This window comes from Schistocerca piceifrons, chromosome 3, assembly GCF_021461385.2.
Source record: "Schistocerca piceifrons isolate TAMUIC-IGC-003096 chromosome 3, iqSchPice1.1, whole genome shotgun sequence".
Classification (NCBI taxonomy): domain Eukaryota; kingdom Metazoa; phylum Arthropoda; class Insecta; order Orthoptera; family Acrididae; genus Schistocerca; species Schistocerca piceifrons.
The window spans coordinates 479,928,175-479,946,594 of record NC_060140.1 but is presented as its reverse complement, the minus strand read 5'-3'; the positions used below and the strand labels follow the sequence as shown (position 1 = coordinate 479,946,594).

At 49.6% G+C, this 18,420-nt stretch overlaps 1 protein-coding gene across 1 annotated transcript in view; it reads right to left on the bottom strand.

The window, feature by feature from the left end:
• The window catches only part of LOC124790075 (proliferation marker protein Ki-67-like), a 99,540-nt gene that overhangs the window by 73,379 nt on the left and 7,741 nt on the right, over positions 1-18,420 (bottom strand). The window contains exon 2 of the mRNA XM_047257641.1: positions 1,548-1,735. Coding sequence (XP_047113597.1) covers positions 1,548-1,721 — 174 coding nt within the window. The 5' untranslated portion in view covers positions 1,722-1,735. The remainder of the gene's footprint in view (positions 1-1,547; positions 1,736-18,420) is intronic.

Genomic DNA, 18,420 nt, shown 5'->3' with positions numbered 1-18,420 from the left:
CAAATAAGAATGTCATGATAATTTAAAGTAGGGAACAGTGTTATCCTGACAGGTACGACAACTTTGACAATAATATAACACCTTAAAGTTCGGTGAACACCAATTTCAGTAATTACTGAGAATGTCATGATATAAAGGTAGAAAGAAAGAAAGAAAGGTTATTTTTAATTACCTATCAAACATCTCAGTAATAACTGAAAATCAGTCCGCCAAAAGTTAAGTCCAACGTAATATGTCGATCAGAGATAACATTTTGTCTACAATGCTTGATTATGGAAAAGTTAGTCGCTTGCTAGCTATCAAGTCATGAGAGAGCACCGTTCGTTATAGTACTACAAACAGAACGCTACGAGGTTGTTTCTATTTAAAAAAAAGTACTATTGCGTGACAGAGATGTTCGGACTTTGTTCTCAGTTATTCTGACTTGATAACTTGAACTGAAGCGATATTCTGATAAGTGCACAACGAGTAAATGAACCTTAATTATTGGAGATAATACTGTTGGACTCAACCTTCATCAAAGTGAACAGTGACAAAAGAGAATTGACATAGTATCTAAGACTGCAATACCTGAGTAGCCTGAAGTAGGAATCATTAATACGACCACATGAAGATAATACAAATACGCCAATTGTAAAAGTTGTCGTAATTGTCATGATCACCGAACTTAAATGAATCTTAATTGATCTGATCCAGCGGTGTGCAAGTGGTGTGATGATTAAACTAAATGCTACGAAGGAACAATAAAAATTGTTCATCAGTAATGGAAATCTCACATGTTGGCTCCATCATTAATTGAACTGTGTGATAGTTGATCAAAATTAATTAACTGTGAACATTTTAATTGAAAGAGTGACTCGATGAACATTGAGCATTGAAAGGAGCATTTTGCCAAAATAATATTACGACGCATGAAAGCGAGATAGCGTTATAGATTATCTCTTGAATTCAGTCGTGCCGTAGTGAACGATTCTACCTAGCAACGTAACAACAACTACTGATACTGAACCGCAAATGAATTTTTCCTCACTTCAGTGGTATGAAACAACACCGATGATGAATGATTCACTCAATACTGCAATAACTAACTAACCGGGCATAAGAAATCATAAAACCATAAGACAATTGAAATCAGGAATTCACATCATTGAGAAGACTGTGCGGTCTCGCAAACAGACTTTCATACATTATGTGAGGAACAATTTTCTTTAGAGATTTTCAGGTGCTGTTCCACGTTATCCGTGCGTCGTGTCTCCATTCCACCGACCGAGCTGTGGCAGTAGCAGCTCAACATCAACAGTGACATCAAAAAGGGGAACAGGGATGTCACAGTACTTTACTGGTCACTAACTAAGCATTTTCTTCCATTCTTGTAACAACACACTGTAGTGTCATTAATACAAATGTTAATAGTTCAACATCCCAAATTAAAAATGATTTTTTAAAATTATTTTGTTTCATTACATGCTGCAGGACCAAATGAATGTGGGCATTTCTGAAATATAAGATTTATGAAATAATTTTAACAAGTATGAGATACTACTTACCTTTCCCCCTTCCTGGCACTGAATTAAACAATGCTCTACAGCAACATCAGCCAAATGAATTCTAATTTCACAATGAAGTCCACTACCAATTAGGCAATCTTCAGTAACTGGGAAACGTGATCCTTCCTTCCCTGATCTTTTGATTACGTTCACATATCCAATAGTTGCAGCCATTGTTTACATAACACCTGTTAAAAATGAAGACAAATCACTATTTGCAGCATACATAACTATACAATACTTCATATCATATTGAATATCAACAATGAAGAAGACCGATTACTACATACGGTCAATGGAACACGTCAACTTGCAGACAGGCACGATTAATACACACTCGCATATAGATTTCACACACATGCACGCACACACTCTACTGCCAACTCCAACATCTCAGGCTGGAATGCTACAACTCATGGGACGCAAACAGCAATTTGGAGGGGATGGGGCGGGGGCAGGGATAGTAGTGTATGGGTGGGGAGAGAGACGAACACTGTCTGGTGGAGTGTTTAGGGACTAGATAGCTAACAGGCCCAGTGTCAGGAAGTTGTGTGGCACAGAGGTGGGGGAAATAAGGAACAGAACAGAAGTGCAGAAAGACAGGCAGATGCGTTAGCAGAGGGCTGCAAATAAACAGGGTGGGAGATGATAATGGAGAGGAGATGACACCGCAGAGGGGGTAGGGACAGTATGTTACCACAGGGTGGTTGGTTGGTTTAAAAGAGGGGGCAAGGGACCAAACTGCTTGGTCCTCAGTCCCTTGTTCCAAATAAAACAATTCCACAAGGGGGAGAATAAAGCAAACTAGACATACAACAAAAACCAGAAAAAAAGAAAAAGAATGAAGGAAAGGTAAGAAACACTAAAAGGAACAAAAGGGTTCAAGAAAACATTAAGAGAGACGCAAGAAACAGTTAGAAGAGAGTAAAACACGACAGCAGATTACAGTGGCTGGCCTACCATGAGAATAAAAAGGAGAAGCCAGCCACAATGCAACAAAAAAAAGAAGCCAGCCACACTGCAACACATTAAACCCTCCACCCTAAAAGCGGTAGGGTGGAGGACACTGAGGGACAAAGGACATGCGTGAAAACTCAGATCAAATGATAGAACCCACCTTCACGAATAAAACATAAAAAACTAAAGCTACTCTTGGGGCACTGTCGCCCAACACCGAAGGTAGGACACCGAGGTGGGTCCTCGCGACGGAGAAGGTAACCATGCTTTAGCCACATATGGCCAATATGGATCTGGCAGAGGACAACTGATTCCCAGCGAGATGCCCACATGGAATACATCCACACATTCGTAGTCTCCTTAATGACACGCAGTTAGTCGTGCATACTGTTATGCCATTCTGTCTCCCAAAACCGAAAAACCTTACGGCTTACGACAGAGCGCAGGTCAGGTTCAGAGAAACCAATCTCTGTAAGCGGTTTCCATGTACCCTTTTTGGCCAGCCTGTCAGCAAAGTTCATTGCCTGGGATTCCGACATGATCTGGGGTCCAGACAAACACCACTGAACGACAGGGCCGTTCCAGGGCATAGATAGACTCTTGTATGGTCGTTACCAAAGGATGACGAATAGCTTGGTCGACAGCTTGTAGGCCACTCAAGGCGTCAGTACACACAAGAAACAACTTCCCAGGGCATGAACACATGTGCTCAAAAGCACGAGATATAAGCACCAGCTCTGCAGTGAAAACACTGCAGCCACCGAACAAGGAATGCAGTTCAATATGTCCTCCATGGACATACGAGAAGCCAATGTCACCATCAGCCATCGAGCAGTCAGTGTAAACCACTTCATGGCCTCGGTACATGTCAAAAATTGACAGGAAGTGACAGCGGAGAAACATGGGGTTAATTGAGTGCTTAGGGCCATGTGATAGGTCCAGGTGAAGACGCAGCCTGGGTGTACACCATGGAGGTGTACGTGAATGGACCTCAAGTATAGGTGGTAAACACAAGAACTCCAGTTCGGATAAAAGGTATCAGACGCACACTGCAATTGTAAGCCCTGACCTGGGCTGCTAACGCGGGAGATGAACCACCATAGGTGAGAAAAGGAGATAGTAATACGGATGTGCAGGACAACTGCGAACGTGTGCAATGGAACTGGCTAGCAGTTGTGCACGCCTAACCTTAAACGAAGGAACCCCAGCCTCCAACAGGACGCTGGTCACCGGACTCGTTCTAAAAGCTCCCGTCGCTAGTCAAACGTCACAGTGGTGTGCTGAGTAGAGCAAACCCAATGTTGAGGGCGCCACCGAAAAATAACTGCACTCCCACATTCAAGACGGAATTGAACAAGGGCTCTGTAGAGCTGTAGCAGCAGGGAGCATTTAGGTGCTGCAGCACTTCGTTTAAGCTGACGGAAACCAGTCCTAAGAATCAATATGTCTGCACTACCATGACTGGATTGTCATCAAGGTAAAGTTCTGGTTCCGAATGAACGGTACGATGCAGACAGAAGAGCATGACAACTTCACAGCTGAAAGGTGGAAACCATGGACTAGAACCAATGACTGTGCCTTGTGGATGGCTCCCTGTAGGCACTGCTCAGCAACAACAGTACTGGAGGAGAGGTACGAAAGGCAGAAGTCATTCGCATACAGAGATGGGAACATCAACAGCCCTACAGCTGCTGCTAGACTGCTAGACCGTTAATGGCCACTAAAAATATAGATACACTCAATACTGAACCCTGTGGAATGTCATTCTCATGAATACGGGGGAGGGGCACTATGGGAGGCACCAACTTGGACACAGAAAGAATGAAGTGAGAGGAAGTTTTGGATATAAATCGAGAGCACACCCCAGAGTGGCAAGGATATGTCACCAGGTCATGTATTCTTTACGCGAGTCAAAAAAAGACAGCAACCAGATGTTGGCGCCTGGAAAAGACTTTTCAGATGGCAGACTCGAGGGGCACAAGACTATCAGTGGTAGAGCGACCCTGGCAGAAGCTGCCTTGACGTGGAACCAGTAGGCCACGTGACTACAAGACCCAAACCAACCACCGACACACCATATGTTCCACCAGCTTATAGAGAACGTTGGTGAGGGTAACCAAATCAACTGGATTTTTACCAGGTTGTAACACCAGAGTGATGGTAGTCTCCCGCCACTGCGATACAAATACGCCATTGCAAAAGATCCAGTTGAAGATGATGAGATATCGTTTGGAGTCAGACGAGAGATGTTTAATCATCCGACTGTGGAGCCGATCCGGCCCAGGAGCTGAGTCGGGGCAATGTGCAAGGGCGCTCAGGAGATCCCATTTTATGGTGGTGGTTGTTGGATGTTTAAGGGGGACTAAACAGCGAAGGTCATCAGTCCCCCATTCCAAAATCAGGCGAGCCGAAAATCTACGAAGCAGATAAAATCCAAAGGGGGAGGAGACGTCCCCCCAGGCGCTAAAAGCACACAAATTCAGCAACAAACACTACAGACAAGAACAGGACAGAGGAACACCAGACAGAAAGAAACAGAAGAAAGGAAGATGGCCGGAGACTGGTTGACTGACCACGAGATCAAAAATGGGAAAGAGTCAACCATCTCACGGCACACCAGAACAGCAACAGACACAAGGACAAAAGACACAGAAAGGGAAAGGCGCAGGACCTCCCTAAATCGAACCATAAAACGGACTACCACGGATAAAATTTAAAACGGTATCAGCCATGGAGGCATCGTCGGATAAAACCAAAGCCAAAGTGCCCGGGAGATTAAAAGATTGCCGGAGTGTGCGCAGTCGAGGACACTCCAGCAAAATGTGGCCGACCGTCAGCCGGGACCCACACTGACACAAGGGGGGATCCTCCTGACGTAACAGATGGCCGTGCGTCAGGTAGGTATGGCCGATGCGCAGCCGACACAGGACTACCGAGTCCCTGCGAGAAGCCCGCAGGGAGGAACGCCACACATCGGTCGTCCCCTTGACAGCCCGTAGTTTATTCGGGGCTGTCATGCCACGCCACTCAGCAGCCCACATCCGAAGTACCTTACGGCGCAACACCATCTGCTGGTCGCGAGCCGTAAGGCCGACCTCCAAAGCCGGGGCGTCGATCGCCCCTTTGGCCAGCCTGTCTACACGTTCGTTCCCTGGGATGCCAACATGACCGGGCGTCCAAACGAAGACCACCGAACGACCAGAACGGGCAATGGCGGAAACAGACTCCTGAATGGAGGACACCAGAGGAGAGGAGGGATAGCAGCGGTCGATGGCCTGAAGGCTGCTCAGGGAGTCACTGCAGATGACGATGGACCCACCTGAGCAGAAACGCAGATGCTCAAGAGCGCGCATGATTGCCACCAGCTCTGCAGTAAAAATACTGCAGCCAGCCAGCAAGGAGCGTTGCTCAACATGGGCAGCGTGAGCAAAAGCGTAGGCAGTGCGACCATCAACCAGGGAACCATCCGTGTAGACAGGCTCACAGCCCGGAAATGATTCGAGGAGCGCAAGAAAACGACGACGGAGGGCCACAGGTGGAACCGAGTCCTTGGGTCCCTGTGCCAAGTCCAGACGGACGGACGGCCGGGACAAACACCAGGGAGGCGTAGGTGTACGGACCCGGAAGGGAGGCAGAAGAGGGAATGACCCCAGTTCTGACAGCAGGGACTGGACACGGACAGCTATGGAAAGCCCAGACCTAGGGCGCCGTTCGGGCAGATGGAGGACCATAGCAGGGAAAAGCAGGCGACGATTGGGATGATCTGGCGAGCAATGAACGTGGACAGCATAGTCGACAAGCAGACGATGGCGGCGAATCCGCAGTGGGGGAACCCCGGCCTCCACCAGTAGACTATCCACGGGGCTGGTGCGAAAAGCGCCAGTGGCAAGCCTAACCCCACAGTGGTGTATGGGGTCTAACAACTTTAACACTGAGGGGGACGCAGACCCATAGGCCAGGCTCCCATAATCAAGCCGGGACTGCACAAGGGCTCTGTACAACCGCAGCAGCGTGCAGCGATCTGCACCCCAAGACGTGTGGCTAAGGCAGCGGAGGGCGTTGAGGTGCCGCCAGCATTTTTGCTTCAGCTGAGTAACATGAGGAACCCATGTGAGCCGGGCATCAAACACGAGTCCCAAGAAGCGGCAAGTGTCCACCACTTCAAGCAGGTGGCCGTCGAGGTAAAGGTCAGGATGAGGGTGGACCGTCCGACGCCTGCAGAAGTGCATAACCAGAGTCTTGGCAGCAGAGAACTGAAAACCATGAGCCAGAGCCCATGATGCTGCCTTGCGAACGGCGACTTGCAACCTGCGTTCGGCGACTCCCGTAGTTGTGGAGCTAAATGAGATGCAGAAGTCGTCGGCATACAAAGAAGGAGACACCGACGACCCCACTGCTGCAGCCAGACCATTAATGGCCACTAGAAATAACGAGACGCTCAACACCGAGCCCTGCGGGACCCCATTTTCCTGTATATAAGAGGAACTAGAGGTGGCACCGACTTGCACCCGGAAAGAGCGGCGCAATAAAAAGCTTTGAAGAAAAGCCGGGAGCCGACCACGAAGACCCCACCCATGCAACGTGGCGAGGATGTGATGCCTCCATGTGGTGTCATACGCCTTCCGCAGATCGAAAAATACAGCAACGAGATGCTGACGTCGGGCAAAGGCCGTACGGACAGCAGATTCCAGCCGCACCAAATTGTCCACTGCAGAACGGCCCCGACGGAAGCCACCCTGGGATGGAGCGAGGAGACCGCGCGACTCAAGGACCCAACACAAACGTCGCCCCACCATACGTTCGAGCAATTTGCACAAAACGTTGGTGAGGGTAATGGGACGATAGCTGTCCACCGCCAGTGGGTCCGCACCGGGTTTCAAAATGGGGACAATAACACCCTCCCGCCATTGCGACGGGAACACGCCTTCGCTCCAAATGCGATTAAATATCGCGAGAATGTGTCTCTGGCAGTCCCTGGAGAGATGCTTCAGCATCTGTGCGTGGATGCAGTCCGGTCCTGGTGCTGTATCAGGGCAATCGGCGAGGGCAGCGAGGAATTCCCTCTCGCTGAAAGGAGCATTGTATGTTTCAGAACGACGCGTGTGGAATGAGAACGGCGTCCGCTCGGCTCGCTCCTTGAGAGAGCGAAAGGCGGGGGGATAGGATGCAGTCGCAGAGCTCTGAGCAAAGTGCGCGGCTAGCCGTTCAGCAATGGCGGCAGCGTCCGTGCAGACAGCGCCGTCCAAGGAGAGCCCAGGGACACCCATAGGGGTCTGGGAGCCATAAATCCGCCGGATCCGGGACCACACCTGCGAGGACGAGACACGGGAGCCCAGGGAGGAGACGTACCTCTCCCAGCACTCCTGCTTACGCCGTGCAATAAGACGACGGGCGAAGGCACGGAGCCTCTTAAAGGCGATGAGGGTCTCCAGAGACGGGTGCCGCCTATGACGCTGGAGAGCCCGCCTACGGTCGCGAATAGCCTCAGCAATCTCCGGCGACCACCAGGGGACAGCCTTCCGCCGAGGGAGGCCAGAGGAACGGGGGATGGCAGCCTCGGCCGCCGAAATGATGGACGTGGTGAAAACACGGACCACCTCGTCAATGTCACCCTGTGGGGGAGACGCAATGGTTACAGCGGAAGTAAAAGCTGGCCAGTCAGCCCTGTGGAGACCCCAGCGGGGCAAGCGCCCAGAAGAATGACACTGTGGCAGTGACAAATAGATGGGAAAATGGTCACTGCCACACAGGTCAGGATGCACCCTCCAGTGGAGGGATGGGACAAGTCCAGGGCTGCAAATAGAGAGATCGATGGCCGAGAACGAGCCATGGGCCACACTGAAATGCGTGGGAGCACCGGTGTTCAAGAGGCTAAGGTCGAGCTGAGCCAACACATGCTCCACGGCCCGACCGCGATCACCGGAGACAGTCCCACCCCATAGAGGATTGTGGGCATTGAAATCGCCCAGAAGCAGCAATGGTGGCGGGAGTTGAGCCAGCAGCGCAGCCAAGACATGGCGGGGGAGCTCCCCATCCGGAGGAATGTAAACAGAGCAAACAGTAACAGCCGGCGAGAGCTCAACCCTGGCAGCAACTGCCTCTAAAGGCGTCTGAAGGGGTACTGGCGAGCTACAGACAGAGTGGTGAACAAAGAGGCAAACCCCACCTGACGCTCGTTGACAGGCAGCACGGTTCTTATAGTATCCCCGATAACCGCGAAGGGCGGGGGTCCGCAGTGCAGGAAACCAAGTTTCCTGCAAAGCAATGCAGAGAACAGGGGAATCACTCAGAAGCATCCGGAGCTCTGGCAGGTGGCGGAAATAACCGCCGCAGTTCCATTGGAGAATGGAAGCAGGAAGGGACTGGGAGGGCGTGAATGCGACTAAGAGGCAGACAGCGCTTCAGAGCCAACCGCCGCCACTGGGGGAGTGTCAGCTGAGTCCATAGGAGAGGCCCCCAAGGGTTCCGTGAGGGCGAGATCCGCGGCAGAGGCGAGGATCTCCACCTCATCCCCGGAGCCAGGACTATGTACAGCAGGCGGTGCTGAAACCGCCGGAACGTCCTTCTTCTTGGACACATTCCGTTCCTTCTTCTCGCGTCTGCCCTTAGGGTGAGAGGGCTGGGAGAGCTTCTCTGAAGGAGCGTCGGAGGCTGACGACAACGCAGAAGCCCTACGACCAGCAGGTGGCGGAACCTTCAGCCACTGGCTGACATCTGGCTGGGAAGGAGAAGAAACGGAGGAAGGGAGAGCCCCGAGGGACCCCTTCCGCGAGAGAGGAACAGGCGGAGGCAACGCCGCCGGAGAAGGAGGGGGAGGAATCGAGCCTCCCGGTTGTGGAGCAGATGTCACTCCCGAAGCAAGCTTGGGGGGAGCGACAGAAGAGGGTTTGCCCCCAACTGCTAAGGGGGCAAGAGAGGAAGGCTTGCCCCCAGGCACGAGGGGGGCAGACAGAGATACATGGCCCCGAGGGCCCACTGAAGGCGGCACTGATGAAGCGACAACCGTCGCTCGTGCGGGCGACGATAACGTGGCTGCAGCATAAGATGTTCGAAGGGAAGCAGGATACAACCTTTCATATTTCTGTTTAGCCTCTCGATAAGTAAGCCGGTCCAGGGTCTTAAATTCCATGATCTTCCGCTCCTTATGAAGAACGGGGCAATCCGGCGAGCATGGAGAGTGGTGCTCCCCACAGTTGACACATACAGGCGGAGGTGCACATGGAGAATCAGGATGAGAGGAGCGTCCGCAATCTCGACATGTAGCGCTGGATGGGCAACGGGAGGACATATGCCCAAACTTCCAGCACTGGAAGCACCGCATCGGGGGAGGCACGTATGGCTTGACGTCGCAACGGTAAACCATCACCTTGACCTTCTCGGGCAAGACATCACCCTCAAAGGCCAAGATAAAGGCACCGGTGGCCACCCTGTTTGTCTTGGGTCCTCGATGGACACGACGGACAAAATGCACACCACGTCGTTCCAAGTCGGCTCTCAGCTCGTCATCGGATTGCAACAAGAGGTCACGATGGTAAATAATCCCCTGGACCATATTTAAGCTACTGTGGGGAGTGACGGTAACAGGGACGTCACCCAGCTTATCACACAAGAGCAACGCTCGTGACTGGGCTGGGGAGGACGTCTTGAGGAGGATGGACCCATTCCTCATTTTTGACAACCCCGCCACTTCCCCAAACTTATCCTCCAGGTGTTCCACAAAAAACATAGGCTTCGTCGGAAGAAAGGAGTCACCATCAGTCCTGCTGCAGACAAGGTATTGCGGTACGTAAGGCTCCCGCTTGGCACTAGATCGGCGTCCCTCCCATGGCGCAGCCAACGAGGGGAACGTCTGAGGGTCATACTGCGCAGCATCGAAGTCGACTCTACCTCGCTTAGAGACGCTGGTGGCCGTGCGACCACCAGCTTGATGTGATTTATTGCGCTTCATTGCGCCACATCCGCCTAGATGCCACCTACTCCGAACGAGGGCTCTCCCCAAGGGCGCCACCCAGCCAAAGCAACGGGTACCTGGCCGATATCCCGTTGCCCGGAGTCCCCGTGCCCCAGACAAGATGGGCACATACTCCTTGGCATGCATGGGGAGGAAACAGCTCAGGCATCTGTAGTGCGATCCCTGCGTGGTCAGGGGGCTACCACCAAGAGGGTACATGACGACCCCACCACAAAGGACTGGCTACCGTGCTGGATTTTAGGTGTTTAAAGGGTCCACAGTTGTCGTAGGCGCTAAGAAGAAGAGTGCGCACAAGGCGAGAAGGAGACCACCCAGAAGATGTTGGGCGAAGTCCCCCCCACACAACAATAGGTAACATGCAAGATGGTGGAGCATGATGGACCAATACAAAAACACCACGTAAGGTGTCCTTCCCCAAATGGCACGCACTGACGACGGAAATTTGGAAGAAAAAAGGAGGTCAAACCCAAGAGGGGACCATCACAGAAGGCCGAAACGTTTGAGACTCCTTTTAGTCGCCTCTTACGACAGGCAGGAATACCGCGGGCCTATTCTTACCCCCGAACCCGCAGGGGGAAGATCCCATTTTATAAATGGGGCATTATTGGGTTCACTGTGACGTGTAGTTAACGAGAGAAATTTGCAGACAGTTATTTCCTGAATCGTCTGTATCCTGACAGCCACAGCTTTGAGAGGAGTTTGAAGGGGCACAGGTTCACAACATACCAAGTTCAGGACATAAATAACTCTGCCCGACACTATTATATTCGCCACAGTTCTTGTAATTGCCGTAGCTCAGCCAGGTGGTGGAAAAAGACGCCACAATTCCACTGGGGGATGATCTGATTGTGAGACCGGGAAGGCATGAAACACTCAACGAGGTAGTCTATTCCTCAGGGTCATCTGCTGCCATTTCTGGGAGACCCAATGCCGCTGGGCGACAGCCACCTACTCCTTGGCATATGTGGGAGTTAACGGCACAGGCAAAGCAGAGAAATCCCTGTGTGCCAGGGGGCTACAACCAAGAGGGTACATAGTGGCTCCACCACAACAGACTGGCTACTGTGCTCGTCAGCACAGAAAACGACACTGCATAGTGGATGGAGGAAAACACACCCAGGAAGGTGTCCTCGCTCAAGAGATGGAGGATGAGAGGGACTGCAATGCTATGACGAGAAAGTGGGCTAAAGATCTCAATGCACGTGGACACTATGCACCATGTAAGGGACCCTTCCCCAATTGGCTCACTCTTTGGGAAAATTTTGAAAAATGGAGGTCAAACCCTACAGGGGACCATCACATAAAGGCCGAAAGGTGTGGGACTCCTTTTAGTCGCCTCTTACGACAGGCAGGCATACCTCGGGCCTATTCTAACCCCCGCACCTGCAGGGGGGACCACACAAGTTGAGAGACAATTACAGGAGCGGAGAATCTATTTTAAGGATAATTCCTATCGGTGCAGTTCAGAAAAGCTGGTGGTGGAGGGAAGGATCGAGATGGCTCAGGTAGTGAAGCAGCCATCCAAATTAAGTGTGTTATGTTTTGCTGCATGTTGTGCCATAGGGTGGCGCACAGCTTTGCGGTGGCCTTTCATCCCGGCGGACAACTGGTTGGTGGCTACATGAATATAAAAAGCTGTGCAATGATTGCAGCAGAGCTGGTAAATCATATAGCTGCTTTCACAAGTGTCCCAGGCTCTGATGGGATATGATAAACCTATGACAAGACTGGAATAGGACGTGCTGGCTGGGTGAATGGGGCAGGTTTTTCATCTGGGTCTTCCACAAGACATGATCCTTGTCGCAAGGGGTTGGGATTGTGAGTGGCATAGGGATGGACTGAGATGGAGGGGAGTGATGGAACACCACTTTAGGAGGGATGGGATGTATCTCTGGTAGGATGTCCCTCATTTCAGTTCATAATGACAGGTAATCAAAGCTCTGGCAAAGGATGTGCTTCAATTGTCCCTGTCCAGTATGGTTCTGAGTGACTCAGGGGACACTCCTTTGTGGCTGATTTTTGGGGGTGGTGGGAGGATAGGAACTGTGAGGGGACATGGTACAGGAGATCTGTTTGCAGACTAGTTCAGGGGGATAGTGCCTATCAGTGAATGCCTTGGTTTAGAGACTCAGAATACTGAGCCAGGGAGTTTTTGCCACTGCAGATATGCCATTCCTGTGTAGCCAGGCTATAAGGGAGGAATTTTTTGGTGTGAAAGGCATGAACAGTTGTCAAAACGCAGGTACCGTTGGTGGTTTTAACATGGACAGAGGTGCAGACGGAACCATCAGTGAGAAGCAAGTGGCATGCGGGGTTGAGGATGTCCACATGAAGGAAGTGGGAGAGGTGTTGAGGTTGTGAAGCAACAAAGATAGGGTGTCTTGGCACTGGTCGAAATTATGAAGATATCAATGAACCCGAATCAAGCTAGGTGTTTGGTGTTTCGCGAGGCTAGGAATGTCTCTTCTAAATGGCCCATAAAAAGGTTGGCATCGGAGGGTGCCATGTGGGTGCCCACATCTGTGCCATGGATTTGTTTATGTATATTCTCTTCAAATGAGAAGTAGTTGTGGGTTAGGATAAAGTTGATAAAGTACAGGGTGCGTCAAAAAAATGTATACACACTTTGAACTGTCACAGACAATTTACTTCTCGTTCTACAAGGTTAAATATCTGTGAGAAAGTAATGTTATGTTTCTTCAACAGATGGCAGCAGTGGCAAGGAAGTAACTGCAATGTGGCGGACGTGCGTTTGAGCTTTGAAGCACGGAAGCAGATAATTAAGGGGTACTGGAAGTTTGAGAATGTAGCTGCGGTTCGAAGACAGTGGATAACTGAGTATGGTACAGAACCACCTTCAAGGTTAACTATTACACATTTACGAGACAAATTCAAAATTCATGGAACATTGTGTGATGTGCATAAAGGTTGATCAGTGCAACCTCGTACAGCTACAAGTGATGATTCCACAACAGCGGTCTTGGAGCTGTTTCAGCGTTCGCCTCAAAAATCTTCAAGGTAAGCGGCACGTGAGAGTAACGTAAGTGCTAGTAGTGTGCTACGCATTCTGAAGAAAGGCAAGTTTCGTGTGTACATTCCAAGGCTGGTGCAACAGCTTAGTGACAACGATCCAGATCGAAGGTTAGAATTTTATGAATGGGTTCAGGAGAAGGTGAGATGTGAACCAGGATTTATGGGTAGCATAATTTGGTCGGATGAAGCCCAATTCAAACTCAATGGAACTGTCAATAGGCACAATTGTGTGTTCTGGCCTGAAGATAATCCTCACATTACAGTTGAAAAGGCTGTGAATTTGCCTGGTGTAAATGTGTGGTGTGGTTTGTCTGCAAGGGGACTCATTGGGCCTTTCTGCTTTGAAGGTACTGTTACTGGAGAAACGTACCCAACAATGTTTGCTGACTCCATATTCCCTGTCATTCGTGCATTATACGGTAATGATGAGTTTTATTTCCAACAAGATGGCACCCCGCCACACTATCATAGGTGCGTACGAGCATACCTGGATCAGAATGTGCCAGGCCAGTGGATAGGACACAGGGGACCAATCTAGTTTCCTGCACGCTCTCCAGATCTCACACCGCTAAATTTCTTCTTATGGGGCACAGTAAAAGATGAGGTGTTCAAACATAAATCACGTAACCTGGACACACTTTGGAATGAGATTTAGGTGGTGTGTGCAGAAATCTCATTGGACACTTTGGTACGATGTACAGAATCAGTGGTGACTCGTACTCTGAAATGTAGTGCTTCTGAAGGCCACCAGTTTGAACACTAATCACATTTGCAAAGTCCATTTATTTCTCCAATTGGACTTTAAGCTTTCTATTTCCAGAAATTTAACATTGTAGAATGGCAAATGAATTTTCTATGATGCTTCAAAGTGTGTATACATTTTTTTGACACACCCTGTATACGAGGAATGAGGTAGTGGATTTGGAGTCTGAAGAACATTGAGAAAGATCGTGTTCAATAGTGGCAAGACCATGGGCATGAAGTCTCTTGTTGTTGAAGAAAGTGGGGCCAGCAGGATCAAGGAGGTAAAGGGCTTGGGATGGTGGGGAGTTGGTGACAGAAGTGGGCAGTGTCTTTGACGGACAACTGGTTGGAAGTATTAGTCAATCGAGTGCCGAAATTCTTTCAGTGAGGGCACACTAACCAGCCACAATAGGGCGTCTATGGTTGTTTGGTTTGTGGATTTTGGGGAGCATGTAGAGAGGGCGTGTGGGGTGTCAGAGGTTAAGAGGGAAATGGATTCAGGGAAGGGCTTAAGGCTTTAAGCAGGGACTGGAACTTGTGTTGAACTTCTGAGATGGGCTCACTCTGGCCAAGTTTATATGTGGAGGAGTCAGATAATTGGTGGAGGCCTTCTGCCATGTAGTCACTACAGTTCATAACAATAGTGGAACCTTTGTCTGCAGGTAAGATGATTAGGTTAGGATTTGTTTCGAGGTTGTGTATGGCTATTCTTTTTTCGACTGAAAGGTTGGTGTTCTCAGGAATGGACCTGAGGAAGGATGGTGAGGGTAAGTTCGAGGTAAGGCCGGTATTACACTGTCAAAAATCTTTGTCAAAGATATTTGATGGTGTAATAGGGAACTTTGTCAAATGTCATCCAATATTTGATCAAATCTAGGGCCTCGCTGTAGATTTGATCAAAGAAGTCGCTTGTCTTCTGTTCAGTACAATGTGACATGTTACCACATGGAGCGCTAGCATTGCTGCAGCATTCTGTCGTCTGTAATGTTTTTATAAACATTGCCGGTAAATACAACTGGTGAGTGCCGACAACAACAAAATTAATAGAGATGTATGAAGCTGATGAGGCGCTTTACAACGTGAGGCACACTGAATACAAAAATAGATTAAGAAGATTGGAGACCCGACCCGACCCGACCCGACCCGACCCGACCCGACCCGACCCGACCCGACCCGACCCGACCCGACCCGACCCGACCCGACCCGACCCGACCCGACCCGACCCGACCCGACCCGACCCGACCCGACCCGACCCGACCCGACCCGACCCGACCCGACCCGACCCGACCCGACCCGACCCGACCCGACCCGACCCGACCCGACCCGACCCGACCCGACCCGACCCGACCCGACCCGACCCGACCCGACCCGACCCGACCCGACCCGACCCGACCCGACCCGACCCGACCCGACCCGACCCGACCCGACCCGACCCGACCCGACCCGACCCGACCCGACCCGACCCGACCCGACCCGACCCGACCCGACCCGACCCAACGCGACCCGACCCGACCCAACGCGACCCGACCCGACCCAACGCGACCCAACGCGACCCAACGCGACCCAACGCGACCCAACGCGACCCAACGCGACCCAACGCGACCCAACGCGACCCTCTCCTGTAGCAAGGAATCTGAGTGTTACAGTGAGCCTGTTTCCTGCAGATGTAGCAGTTCTTAAGTGAATATTGTGCTTTGTGATATGAGGATACACTTCATTGAGCACATACAGAAATGTATGCTCATCCATTCTTAAGTAACTGATGCACGACTTGACATCCTCCACTATAAGCTCACGTAACAAGTTTTGTTGAATGCTTTTATCACGTCGTCGTAAAACCCACAGCTTCACCCAGGTATGTTTCCTTTTTTCCCCCCACTTCTCTTCCGCGTGTGCACACAGTGCAACTGTGGTACATGCAACTGCTGCAGTTAATAACAAGTAGTAGTTGTCAGCCTATTTTGAACTTTGACGAAAAATATGACAGTTTAATATCCCTTCAAAGGCTATGTCAAAGATCTTTGTCAAATATATTTGATCACATCTTTGACAAAGAAATTTGATAGTGTAATACCAGCATAAGGTATTTCTAAATGTGACTAACAGATGGCTAGGTAGCGGGAGGGTGAGGATCACAGTTGAATGGTGGCATGAACCGAAAGAGGCAGGGTTCAATGTTGGAATTACGAATGGTTTTGGTTGGAGCAATTGGCGGCAAAGTGCTTCCCCTGCAGGGACTGGGAGAAGGAGAATAGCTCTTTGACACCACCACCACCACCTTTGACAGTTTCCAGCCTCTGGACGGGTCTGTATGGAACATATGCCTCTCCATCTTCACCTTGGTCCAGTCTTCTTTCTTCTGGACACATTCCTCTACTCCTTTCAGCCACCTGTCTCTCAGTCTTCCTCTTGGTCTCTTTCCTTCCAGTTTCATCTCGTGTATGCTCCTAATCCTCTTCTCCTCCATTCTCTTGTAACGTGTCCATACTATCTCAGCACTGATTTCTCTATCTCCTCCTGCAATGGTTCCACTTTCATTAACTTTCTGATCCTATCATTTCTTAACCTGTCCATCTTTGTCACTCCAATACTGTTTCTCAAGAATTTCATCTCACTAGCTTGTACTTTGATTTTCTCTCTTCCTTTCATAACCCACGTTTCTGATACATAGGTCACGATAGAGACATAGTATGACTGGTATACAACCTTTTTACTTATGTGGGGTACATCCTTGCTCGATATCGGGCTTCTGACACTTCCGAAATGCTTCTGCTTTTCTCCCCCGCTCATTTATTTCTCTGTCTTTTTTCCACCTTCCTGCATCAGGCTTCTTAGGTACTTTAAACTCTCCTCTCTCCTCAATCGTTCCCTACCAATTGTTGTTCACATTGTTCCTCTCTCCTTTCTTGTGATAATTATCTCACTCTTACTTATACTAAATTTCATCCCATATTCTTGTACTGTTCATTCCCATATGTCCAACTGCTCTTGTACTTCCCTCCTCCTCGTTCCCCCAAACCATCAGATCATCTGCAAACACCATAGCTTTCATATTCCTTTCACCAATTAATTGTGCTACTGTATTCATTATATCATCCATCAATACAATGAAGAGTAATGGTGAAAGTACACTTCCCTGCCTCAAGCCATTCTTCTGTTCAATCCCAGCTGATCTCTCTCCCCCCCCCCCCCCTCACTATAACACAGCTCACACTTCCATGGCACATTTTCCTTATCCTCCAAATAATCTGTTTTGCTACTCCTCTGTTCTTCAGGGCTTTCCACACTGATTCTATGTACACTATCATATACTTTTTCAATGTCCAGGAAGCTAGGTAGTAGATCTATTCCATATTCACAGTGCTGTTCCTGCAATTGTCTTACAGCAAAAATTAGATCCACTGTGGACCTTCCTGTTCTGAAGCAATGTTGCTCTTCTCTCATTCCTCCTCCCAATTTTGCTCGAATTCGTGCTTCCAAAACTTTCTCAAAAATCTTTGCACAATGACTCATGAATGTTATCCCCCGATAGTTCTTGCACTCTTTTCTATTGCCCTTCTTAAAAGATGGGGACGTATCCCCACCTCTCCTGCTGCTCTAACCATCTCTACACTTAGCTCATCCAGACCTGGTGACTTCCTTCCCTTCACCTTCCCCAATGCCTCTTCCACTTCTCCCCATGTAAGGTATTTTTTTATTTGCTGTTCCTTCTCTTTTTTTCTCCTCAGCTTGTTCCTCCTCATCCATGTCTCCATTCATGTTCAGGAGTTCTTCAAAATACTACTTCCACATATCCTTGAGTTCCTCCTCATTCTCTATATCTTGTCCACTTTTGTTCATCATTCGAGCATAATCTGTTATACCATTCTTCCTCTTGCTTTTAATCGTCTCAAGTAACACCTTTTTCAAACCTTCACTATCCACTCTTTGATATGACCAGCATGGTTAAATTTCAGTGCAGGGCTGAAGGTGAAGCCTTTGGATAGGACTATAACTTCTATGGAGCCAAGGGTTTTGGTTTGGTCAACAACAATGTTATGGGAATGTTTTGGCTATGGATTTGGTAGAGGGAGTTCTGAGGGATGTGGCAAGTTGAGAAGGTCAGCTAGGCAGGGTGTAGCTGCTATGAGGGGTGGACAAGGAAGAACACTGTGGCTACAATAGGGG